General features: G+C 36.0%; 1 protein-coding gene across 1 annotated transcript; it reads left to right on the top strand.

Annotated features, from left to right (window-relative positions):
• The first annotated feature begins 5,421 nt into the window (after window positions 1-5,421).
• LOC148847873 (membrane protein PM19L-like) lies at window positions 5,422-6,753 on the top strand. Its single transcript, XM_088948002.1, has 4 exons — window positions 5,422-5,608; window positions 5,807-6,026; window positions 6,139-6,184; window positions 6,307-6,753. The coding sequence occupies exons 1-4, from the start codon at window positions 5,482-5,484 to the stop codon at window positions 6,403-6,405; spliced, it is 492 nt and encodes a 163-aa protein (XP_088804128.1). The 5' UTR covers window positions 5,422-5,481; the 3' UTR covers window positions 6,406-6,753.
• The last annotated feature ends 5,625 nt before the right edge of the window (window positions 6,754-12,378 follow it).

Below are 12,378 nucleotides of genomic sequence, written 5' to 3'. Positions count from 1 at the left end.
AAAATACATAAGTCATACATAACCTTTATATAAAATTCAAAATATTATTAAATTCAACATTTAATATATAAGTTCATATGACTATCAACATATATATATATATATATATATATATATATATATATATATATATATATATTAAATATGTATATATATACTTATTTATTATAATCGAATCCATTTCAGTTCCCAGTCCTCATTATTTCAAAACAGATCAGTTCTGGTTCTAGCTAATCCCAGCCTAGGCCCGACGAGTTGACAGCCCAACCCCAACCCGACCAGCAAACTTTCAATTATATTTTTTATAAAACATGCATTTCTGATTCATGTGTGAAGACCAATGGAAACTGATTTTCCTTGCAATCACAAATCACAAAAACCATGGTTTAAACTATAAAGTATTGACTTGCACTTAGACCTGGGAATTGGGTTGGGTGGGTCAAGATACTTTGGGTTGATTTTGGATTGGGTTATCAAATGCTAGACCCTAACTCTAAATGTTCGGGTTAGGGTTGACCAATGGGTCAATTAGGGTCATCCCAAAAAATGAGTGAAATTTAAAAAATAAAGAAAAGCTACATGAAAAATGCCAAAATAAAAAAAAACCCTTAAAATTTCAAATATAAATAAAAAAACTGAACATTTAACAATTTAATGAGTAAAGACTAAATAAAAAAATTTAAAGAGTGGAAATTTCTAACAATGCATAAATAGTCCCGATTAGGCTTGACAATCGGGTCTGCGGGTTGACCCATAACCCAACCTAACCCAACGCAGTTTTTTCTAGATTGGGTCAGGTCAGTCTCACATTAAGAAGCTAAATATGAGACCCTAACCCTGTTTTTTCAGGTTGGATTGGATCGGATTTCAGGTTGGGGTTGTGCAAAAGTATTGATACCCTTGATTTATGTCTTTTCGGTGTTAACTCATTTGGAAGTACATTAAGACATCATATAAACTTTGGAAATCTTATTATTCTTTAAGGGCAAAATCTATGCTGCATCATAGACATGTCATAACTCATAACTGACGCTAAGGCTTTTCTTTGCCTTTCATTTCCTTTCCTTCAAACCAAATAGCCTAAAGTCTTAATAGTAGGTATAAACTAATAAAAAGTATACTATATGTCTATATCAAGGTTCAAAACATAGATACAGGCCAATATGCTATATGGGGCGTATCAGCCTTTATCTAAGGCTGCCATAATTGGGTTTTTATTTATTTATTTATTTTTTTTCAAACTGGTTCAGGGGATGGATCTAAGGCTCATCTACCTCCTGAAATAAGTGGGACCTCAAATCATTAAGGCTGCATTTAGCATTCTTTATTTTAAGGCTTTTCTTCTTTTGGGGTTAAAATGCCTCTATGAATATTGAGCTTTCAACCCCAAAAAAGAGACAAGTGATTAAAATAATATCGACTTATACATCCCAATATGTTTGATACTTCAATCCTTGGACTATGTAATGTTCTAAACATGATTGGCTGAAATCTTATTTTAATGTGCACGAAATATTAGTAAATGAATGGTAGTTGGACTCTTCTTTAATTCCTTGTATTTAATGTATCAACAACCTCAAAAATGTGTTAATGAAGTATAGTTTGGAATATGTATCTATTCCCCATAAATTTGGACTGTTCAATTTGTTCAAATTCATTTTAATTTATATTGGTTCCAACTAATCCATTGATATTTATAATTACCATGGTTACATATCTGGACTCCATTATCCCTATTCTGTAATACATGCACCATGGATTATGTATTGCCTAAGGGTGTTCATTTGCTTGGTTCAGTTAGAATTTAACTAGAACCTAAATGACATTTCGATTTGACCATTTTCATTAACCAAACCAAACCTAATTTAAATTGGGTTCAGTTACTTTGGGCCATTTTTATGGGCTTTTAGTACCCAACATAAGCCCACATTAACCAGCGAAGACATGCTGAAGTTGAAGTTGACTCGGTTATTGCACCCTTTTTGGGTCCAGATGTAGTAGGCACGTTAGATAAGCACTCTGAGTGAACATGTAATAGCCGTGTGACACATGCCCCAGTTAATGTGCCTTTTAAATAAACGTTTTTGTTCCGTTAGACAGAAATTATCCATTATTTTATTATCATTGTCAAAATAATTTAACATAAAAAACAACGAAAAATGAAAACGTAAATGAGTCCCAACTCCCAACACATTTAAGTTTTCATTTTTTATTGTTTTTATTTTTAATTATTTTGACAAAGATAATAAAATAATGGATAACTTCTATCTAATGGAATAAAAATGTTTGATTGAAAGACACATTAACTGGGGCATGTGTCACACAGCTATTATGTGTTCACTCATTATGCTTACCTAACGTGCCTAGTACATTGGGACCCCCCTACCAAGCCTCATACCCGCCTTCTCTCCTTGATTTTCTCCCTCTTTGGAGTTGCACACCAAAAACAAACAAAACAACCAAAGCAGATTAATCCACTACGAAAAGGAAATCAAACCGTGTACTTTGAAATAAATATAAAGGGTAAATTACAAATTATACCATATATTTTGGGATAGCGGCAATTGCCCCCCTGAATTTTCATTTGCCATCGATAAAAAACCCTTTGAACTTTTTTAGCATTACTTTGAAAAAAGATTCTCATATGACTATTTAAATATTTCTAAATTTTCATACTACCCTTTCTCGAACGATTTTTCAAAATAAGTGTTGAGATTCATTTTGATGTTTTTTTTCTTTCAATTTTCACTTATTATTGGCTTAGTAGTTGATATTAATTGCATGTTATATTTATTGCAATTCCGGGTTTCTATATGGAAGTGTCTAATTATATATATTTTTTATTTTGCAATTTCTATTTTATAAAAATTTCTCAAGTGGGTGGTTTAGTAAATTAAGATCTTCACTCACTCAACTTAATGGAGAGGGATCTTTGTTAGAATCTCAAAGTGTAGGAGTCTTTGTCACAAATGAAATGTCAGAGCTAATCTATATTCTGTAATTTACCGCAATATAGATAATTTTCTACAAAAAGTAAAAGCAGAGAATTTTCTAAGGCTCTAACTCGCAATAAAAAAGGAGTAGCCGAGTAACTACCATCAACTCATCGACCCTCTGTTCTGTTCTGACTGAGCCACCATCAGTTGTTGAATAGTGTTTCTGATTTTGTGTGTCTGTTTGTAGGTCTTTCAATGGCGGACGCCACAGATGATAAAATAAAAGCTTTAAGGAAAGAGGTCGATTTATTAGAAAATATCATTTCATTGAATTCAAAGGGGAAAGAGGTGTCAAAGATCCAAGAATTACAAGATACGTAGGCCAACCCTTGCTTCTGACTTCTTCAAAACTGTTTTCTGACTTTGTGTGCTCAGTTGGCAGGTCTTTAATGGCGGACGTCATAGAAGATGGGATAAAAGCTTTAAGGAAAGAGATCGATTTATTGGAAAATATTATTTCATTGAATTCAAAGGGGAAAGAGATGTCAAAGAACATGGAAGAATTAGGTCAAATATTGTTTCCGATTATCATTGTTCAGTAGTACTGTTTCTGACTTTGTGTGTGTGTGCTCTGATTGTAGGTCGTTAATGGCGTACATCAAAGATGAGATAAAAGCTTTAAGGAAAGAGATGTTAAAGGGGGAAGTGACGTCAAAGAAGATGCAATGCAAGAGCTAAATAAAAATGGGTTTGAGATGTTATTGCTTGGAAATGCCTTCATTGCTTGAGTTGTAGCAGGAATTGTAATAGGGATTTTCTTCAAGTGAATGGGAGATTGTTGAGTGATAAACCCTATCTGTCTTGTTGATAGTCTTTTGTTATTGGCAGTATTTTTTTTTTCTTTTCTTTTTGATAATGAATATTATATCTTCCTTATCGAAAAAAATAAATAAATAGAATTCTTGGCACTGTAAGGGTAGAAATCAAGAATTCACATTTGCACATCTCAACCATATATTGGAAACATCATTCAATGACAAATACGAAAACGTTTTAGATGCATGCTGAGATGTGTATGGGGGGTGGCAATGTGAACTCAGAAATCAATTGGCTGCGGTAGATGAAGGTTGTTTTTTTAAGGACAAAACGCCAAAATCCATTCAATTTTGAATTTCAGTTACAGAATGATTGTTAGGATGATATGGGCTATTTGATATAGGGGGGATCTACCAAGAACAGAGATGGACTGCAGCTGGAGAAAAAAAATATAAAATAGGAAAAATAATACAAAAAATATAAAAAGGAAAAAGAATATATACTAGTAGGCCCGTGTGATGTATGGACTTTTGTTAACCCAAATTGGAGTAAAAAGAGCTGTTTGATACTCCCAATTGACCTTAGCCCGGCTCAAGTCTAATTCAAGAATTAATCTTCAGTTATGTTTGTTTAAATCTTATTTTTTTGATAAATCTGAAATGTGCTACATAAGACGGACGGGGAGTAACACATTCCCAAGCATCAAAGAAACAAATTACAAATGAATCTGTAGGCAGCTCCAAAAGAAAAGGAACAGTTCCAGTAAAAGGAGCGTGAGATAATCAATCAACAGCTTGATTTGCTTTCCGATAAATATGTCTGTAGCAGATTTCACATTATCACCAATGAATACACACTCATCAACCACGTCTTCAATCTCTACGGTGTTGGCCGTTCGGATTTGGTTCCTAAGACAGTCTATAATTGAGAGCCAGAATATAGGCCTTCCAAGCGACCGTAGCTTAAGCAACGCTGATAGTAGTGATTCCCAAAATATAAATCTCCGGCCCACATCTTTCTACCTACGTCCCTACCCACATCATAAATTTTGTACATATGTCCATTAACATGTTTCTTTTTCACATGTGCGAATTTAATATTTTTCATATTCGCACATTTAAATATATACTGGCCAGGCCAGGCTTAAAGTACTAGGCCTAGGCCTGGCCCTGAAATTTGCGGACCTAATGCAGGCACGGGCCCAATTTCAACACAAAATCTTGGCCCAAGCCTGGAACAACCGTGCCGGAATTGTCCAGGCTGGGCTGAAAGCCTGAAACTATCACCCCTGCCGTAAACCAAGGGAAGACTGGATATAATATAACCCAAGCCCAACATCATCAGGTACGAACACGATGATTTTCAGCAAGTCCAGCACATTAGTTGAAGGCCTATTGATTTTACAATTGGATCTGTTTTTTATACCCATAAAGTTCAATTTATGAAATACTGCGCTTTTTTCCTGGTTAGGAGAAGGAATATGAAACAAGTATCTCTGTTTCTGCTCCTTGCCTTCAATTTTAAGGTTTCCCAGCTTTACAGCCTCATCCGCAACCCTTTTGAATTCATTGTCAGCTTTGCAAAGAAGCAACCAAAACATTGTTCCTACAATTTATAAAACTCCATACCTCAAGCTTCTCTCTGTGCCTCATTCTAGCTCTGTTAAATTTCTTACACTCCATAGTTTCTTCCTCTTTGAACATCTTCTGAGTTCTGTTGGAGTGCTGCAATGGCTGGTGGGCAGTTGAAACCCCTTGCAACTGGACTCTTGTTGCTCAACTTCTGCATGTACGTAATCGTGGCAGCAATAGGAGGATGGGCCATCAACCATGCAATTGATCACGGCTTCATCATAGGTAAAACATCCTGCCATTAATACTGGTTAATAGTAGCTAGCAGCATCAATCCAGTCAACTGGGTGGGACCTGGTTTTCAATCTGTGATGTCTCTGCTCGAGCTCGGAAAATGGCCAGCGATTCGTAGTCCATTTAATCCGAAACAGCAATCCAATTGCTTTAGTTGTAGCATACTGATCATCTGTAAAACTCTTTCAGGCCCTGAACTTCGGCTTCCAGCTCACTTTTCTCCTATTTACTTCTCAATGGGAAATGCTGCCACTGGATTCTTTGTGTTGTTTGCTGTGATTGCTGGTGTTGTTGGTGCTGCATCGGCAATGGCTGGATACCGCCATATTCAACTATGGGATGCTGACAGCTTACCGTCTGCGTCATCAGTAGCCATTGTTGCTTGGACTCTTACTCTCCTGGTCATGGGGTAAGCTTCTTTTAGTCATCATTTATGTGTTTTTTCTTTTTTCTTTGGTTTCACCATTTCTAAGAGATTTACTTCTGTTGATAGAATTTAATTTACTTTTTTCTATGCATAGTCTGGCCTTCAAAGAGATGGAGAGAGGCTTAAGGAATTCGAGACTGGTAAGTGAAGAGCTTTCTTGATTGCTCAACCATATAAGTCATGATTTCTTAGCTTTTTCTTCTTTTTTTTTCCCTCCTCTCTGGATGGAAGTATAACATATGGGCACTGATGGGTGTTGCAGAAAACAATGGAAGCATTCTTAATTATTCTTTCAGCTACACAATTTATATACATCCTCGCCATTAACAGAGCCTCAACTATCTCAAGAAGGACATGGTGAACTTGAGGGTTGATCTGCACTGGATGGAGCCTGTGGCGTGTGTATTTGTTGGATTTTCTTTTTCTTAATTTCCTCACTTGATACATGATTACAGGATTGCAATCGCCAAGTTCTTGGAAGATGGTGTGGTGTGACTGGGTTTGTTGTGAGTGGATTATTTGTACATTAAGGATTTCACTATCAGATTGAATTTCTTGTAAATGTCCATAGCATTTATTTTCAAAATTTCCAATGAAAAAATATTTATTCTTTACTTGTTCTATAGCGTTTTCTGTTTTGGCTCAGTTTGTTTGCAGTGAACTTTTCATTTGCGTTGGTGTAAATGCATGTGCATGAAAAATTCATTTTCATTGGTGTACATTTGTCGAATTTTCTTTTTATGTTTCCTCATCTGATACATGTTTACAGAATTGTAATGGCCAATTTCTTTCGAGGTAGTGTGGTGTAACTGGGTTTGTTGTCAGTGGATTAATGTAATAAAGATTTCATTTCTGATATTGAATTTCTTGTAAATGTCCTTACAAGGTTTTGCATTCTACATATTTATATTTGTACTCCTTCCAAACTAAGCCTTAGGCTCAATTTGTTTTAGTTTCATTTGCATTGGTATAAATGCATGAGCATGCAAACGAGCTGAGTGTAAATTCTGGTTTACTTTTGCTTAAAATTTGATTGTCTTATTTGTTGTGAGAAATAAAATGATATAATCCCCACCTTATATGAAAGAGAAGAACAAGGAGGGTTATTTGTTTGAGAGTAAGATAGAAAGCAAGATGATGAAGTCTCGACTTTATATGTACGAGAGAGATTTGGGGTAGGGGAAAGGTGGCGCAAATTTTGCTTCAGTATTTATAATACAAAATTTGCACTGCCTATAAACGCAAATGAGACAAAAGGTACACATTTTTTATCATACAAGAGTGCAAGTCATAATTGCATGCAAATAGATGTAAAACTGATGGAGTCCATAATTTGTACCCAGTTCAAATTTGCAGTGCAGACAAACGCAACCTTAAGCTCTTACAAGAGTTAGAGGCATAAAATTAAAAAAAAAAAAGAATAAAATTCTTTAACTATAAACTAAATTCAGAAAGAAACAAATATTGAACTGATAAGGTGAGGATAAAAACTGGTTTAAGTAGAAACGTAGAAAAAACAAAAATAGAGTAAATTGGAGCCTCATTAGATTTGAGAATAGAGTGTGACAGGTTTAATTAATAATGGGCATTTCCAGTAATTAATTATGAGCCTCATTAAATTGGAGCCTCAAGTTTGGATGTTGAAGCATGACAGCTCCCAAAGGTTTAAGGTATGTTTGCTTTGAAGGAAGAGATAGGGAAAGGAAGGGAAACATAGGAAAATCTATACAAGGTTTGTAATGGTTTCTTTATATTTTCCTTTCTTTCCCTATTTTTTCGTTCAAACCAAACATAGCCTTTAAGATAAAAAAGTATGGGGAAGATGGGATACTTGGCCCTGTTCTTTTAGTGTGGTTGTAATGTCTAAACAAATTCTTGCTCTACTAGTTAGGCGGGATCGTGGCTTAGGCTAGGTTGCCGAGTCGAGCCAAATAGTATGAGGCTTGAGCTCAGTTCGTCAAGGTAGTACAAGGTTCAAGTTCGAGCTCGGTTCGCCAAGGTAGTACAAGGCTCAAGTTTGAGCTCGACTCGAGTCAAAAACTCGTAAGCTCAAGCTCGGTTCGGCTCAAGCTCGATTTGAGAAAAATGTTTTATAAAAATAAAAAATTATATATAAAAAATATTTTTATTTGATATTTAAAAAATTAATAATAATAATAATAATAATAATTATTATTATTATATATCTATTCGAACTCGGCTTACGAGCCTCACGAACCGATCTCTATTAGGCTCGAGCTCGAGTAGCCCGTAAAGAGCTCGGCTCATGGCCACCCCTACTCCAGGCATAATCCACGCAAAAACCTTGAACTGAGGTCCAGAAATTTCAGGTTGGGCTTGGCCCGGATTCCAGCCGGGCTAAGAATGAACACCCCTAATCTATACTTGACTTGGTGGCGTCAGGAGTGGTGAAATTTGTTAGTTTGGAGAACCTCTAAGGCAGCATGATTCTTGAGTTTGTTCTCTTATGAAAAAAAAGAAATGAGGGGTTAAGCAAACTTTAGTTGCACCAAGAATTCTAAATGAGCTGCATCACTCTCCTGCCAATGAGACATTTAGGAAAACAGCAACCTATGTCTTTCTTTTCCTTATTCTTTTTTATTTAAATAAATTCTTTTCACTTTATTATACTTTCGTGGCAACCAAACAGAACCTAACCAAGGAATTAGGAAAACCAACTAAACCTCCAATGTCCATTACAAAATTCCAACCCCATTCAATGTTAAGCTTCTTACTTTTCTTTTGTTGTCCTTTCGTTTTTTTGGGTAACAACCTCTCTCCGCCTTGTTCCAGTTTACCATCACTCCATCAGCCAGTGGAAAACATTGCCACGTACATGTCACGTGAGGATTAAGATTCGTTCAAAAGTGGCAAAACATTGCCACGTAACTCATGTCACGTGAAGCTTAAGATTCATTTAAAAGTGGCTTTATTATATCTAGATTAATTGAGCCACCAACCCAAGAAGGTTAATCTATGGATAACTTGGAGAAGACACTGCCACTGCCACATAACCATGTCACATGAAGCTTAGCTTAAGACTGTCTCTCTCTCTCTGCTTTCAGGATTATCTCATGTACTCATAACTTCTCCAATACTAATACTGAATTTGAAGGAAAAGGTAGGAAAAGAGAGGAAAAGGTAGAGAACATGTACTGGAAAACCTTGCATAGATCTGGTTGGCCCGACTAAAATACATAGATCTGGTTGGCCCGACTAAACCCAGGTCAAATCAATCCATTTTGTTATTAATCAAAATCTTGAGTGCTAAATATTTCAATACAACAGCAACAAATTAACATGTGAGTTAAAAGGACTTTTGGGACCTCATTCTCCACTCCGGAACCGCCATTATCCTCCTCTCTCTTCTGTTGGATTTTAATCTTATGAGAGATTAAATCCAATGGGTTTAATTGATCAATTACATGAGAAATTGCACCTGCACACTTGATTGAAAAAATAAGTTTTTCTCTTACAAAACCCAGTTTTGAACTTGTCCCACATTGAAAATTATAAGTTTTGTTTTCAGTATTTCAATAAGAGCTAATTTACACTCCTTAGAATTAATAGAGGAGAGTATGGGGATTCGATACTGAGCAACGCGCGTGCACGCGTGGGTGCGACGCAATGAGGTGCTTTAGAGGTGCACTTTGCTCGCACTTTGCTCGCGTGCACCCACGTGGCTCAAGATGGGCGGCTTTGGTTTTGGTGCGTTGCTGACCGTTGATCACTGATGAGATCAACGGTCATGATTCAATCGCGTGTGATCAAGAGACACAATTCAAAATCAACAATCACTAACTGTTAACTATTTTTTAAATAGTCACAATGTTTGAAATTGTGACTGTTCAAGGTGCCTTCTCTAAACCAGCACCTACCTTTTCCTCATACCTCTTCACAAATTATTTAAGGAGTATGAATCAGACTCCAAAGCACACAATTTCGAAATTCACTCTCTCTCTCTCTCAGTCCGATCTGCTACAGTTTCACAGAAGGTTTCTTTGGAGACTCTTCAACTTTGCTGGTTGCAGATTCTCTCCCAAGGCTCTGTTGTATCCTAGGAACGAATTTGCCTGTAACCCAACAGCAAACTCAGTAAAACTGAGTGGGGGCAAATAACGTTATAAAGACAGTGTCTTCAGACGCGCCTCAGAGCTTCTCCTCCAAAGTTACAGTGACACCATTCTTCCCCAACATCTTCTTCAATTTCCCTCACTTCAAAAGAACTTACATCTCTACAAGGAACTTACATCTTCAAAAGAAATATGGAAGGCGCTAAATTCAAATACAAGTGCAAGAAGCAGGTACGAATAAGTATCTTATTGCAGAATACTTTGACTTCACCATGAACGACCATAAACCCATACTAGAGCAAGTTCATGAACTACAGGTGATAGTCAATAAAATTCGATCCCTTAACATCATCATTCCTGAATCTTTCCAAGTGGGAGCAATCATTACCAAACTTCCACCATTTTGGACGGATTACAGGAAGAAGCTTCTGCACAAGGCTGAAGAGCTTACCTTGGAGCAAATTCAGCAACACCTTGGTATTGAAGAAGAGTCTCGGTTTAGAGACAGTAGGGATAAGTCCTTGACCGGTATGCTGAACTCTAAGGTCAATTTTGTGGAAAACGGATCAAAGAAGACTATCCCTGCATTACAAGTAAAGAAGAAGGATGGAAACTTCAAGAAGAGTACCAATAAAAAAGGATCCTACTATATTTGTAGAAAGAAAGGGGCACTATGCTCAAGTCTGCCGACATCGAAAAGGCGAAACCAAGTATGTGAACATGGTAGAAGACAATATCGTGGCCATGATTACTGAAGTCAACATGGCAGAATCGTCTTCTGGATGGTGGTTTGATTTAGGCGTCACAATCCATGTTTGTAAGGATAAGTGCTTGTTCAAGACATATGAAGAAGTGACTGATGGAAAAGTTGAACTTCACCTTCAGAAAGAAACTGACTCTCATGAATGTTCTTCATGTTGTTGGAAGAGGTAGCGTAGAGTTGAACTTCACCTTCAGAAAGACACTGACTCTCATGAATGTTCTCCATGTTCTTGACATTAGAAAGAACTTGGTCTCAGTAAATCTTGTTTGTAAGAGGGGATTCAAAGTTGTCTTTGAATCCAACAAACAAATTCAATCCAAGAATAGGATGTTTGTTGGAAAGGGATATGGTGGTAATGGTATGTTCAAATTAAGTATTAATGAAGGAAAAGTTTTTGCTTGTATTGTTGATTCTTTCTCTTTATGGCATGATAGATTAACACACTTGAATTTTAAATCCATAAAGAATATGAGCAAACTAGGTATAATTGCTTATAATAATGAATCAACTGAAAAATGTGAAATATGTGTAAAATCTAAAATGGCTAAGAAACCTTTCCCTAGTGTTGAGAGTAATTATCAACTTTTAAAACTAATCCATTCTAACATCTGTGAACTCAATGGTGTATTAACTAAAGGAGGTAAGAGATACTTCATAACATTTATAGATGACTTTTCTAAGTACACACCTATGTCTACCTCATGAGAACTAAGGATGAAGCCTTTGACATGTTTAAACTATATAAGACTGAAGTTGAAAATCAACTAAAAAAGAAAATTAAAATCCTTAGAAGTGAGATGGGTGTTGAATACTTTAAAAATGAGTTTAATTCTTTCTGTGAAGAATTTGGAATAATACATCAGTGTTCTACTCCCTATACTCCTCAACAGAATGGCCTGGCTGAAAGGAAAAACAGAATACTTACAGAAATGATAAACTGCATGTTGTTAAAAGCTAATGCACCCTTAAACCTGTGGGGGGAAGCACTCCTAACAGCCTGCCATTTATATAACAGAATTGTTTCTAGAAATAATAACAAATGCCCATATGAATTATGGACAGGAAGAAAGTTTAATTTAGCATATCTAAAAGTGTGGGGGTGCTTAACATATTATAGAGTTCCAGATTCTAAAAGAACCAAATTAGGACTTAGAGCTAAGAAAAGTATGTTTGTTGGATATGCATAACATAGCAAGGCCTATAGGCTTCTAGACTTAGAGTCCAACATAATAATTGAAACTAGAGATGTTGAATTCTTTGAAAATAAACTGTGTTCTGAACCTATAGAAAATGAATCCACAGAAAATGACAGAGAAACTCAAAGACAAAGACAAAGAACAGAGAAACACTTAGGTTTTGATTTTATTTCTACTCAGTCAATTGTATTTTTGGCTGAGGCTAATAGAGAGAAGATTTTAAATAAGATACCTATTGTCCTAAACATTGAAAGTGATCAAAAAACCTACAGTGAGGCCATGACCTCTAGATATGCTGCCTT

This window comes from Nelumbo lutea, chromosome 6 (genome assembly GCF_056320005.1).
Source record: "Nelumbo lutea isolate HS-2025 chromosome 6, American lotus-T2T, whole genome shotgun sequence".
Taxonomy (NCBI): domain Eukaryota; kingdom Viridiplantae; phylum Streptophyta; class Magnoliopsida; order Proteales; family Nelumbonaceae; genus Nelumbo; species Nelumbo lutea.
Note: the sequence above shows the minus strand (reverse complement) of the source record. Positions and strands in the feature narration are given on the sequence as shown.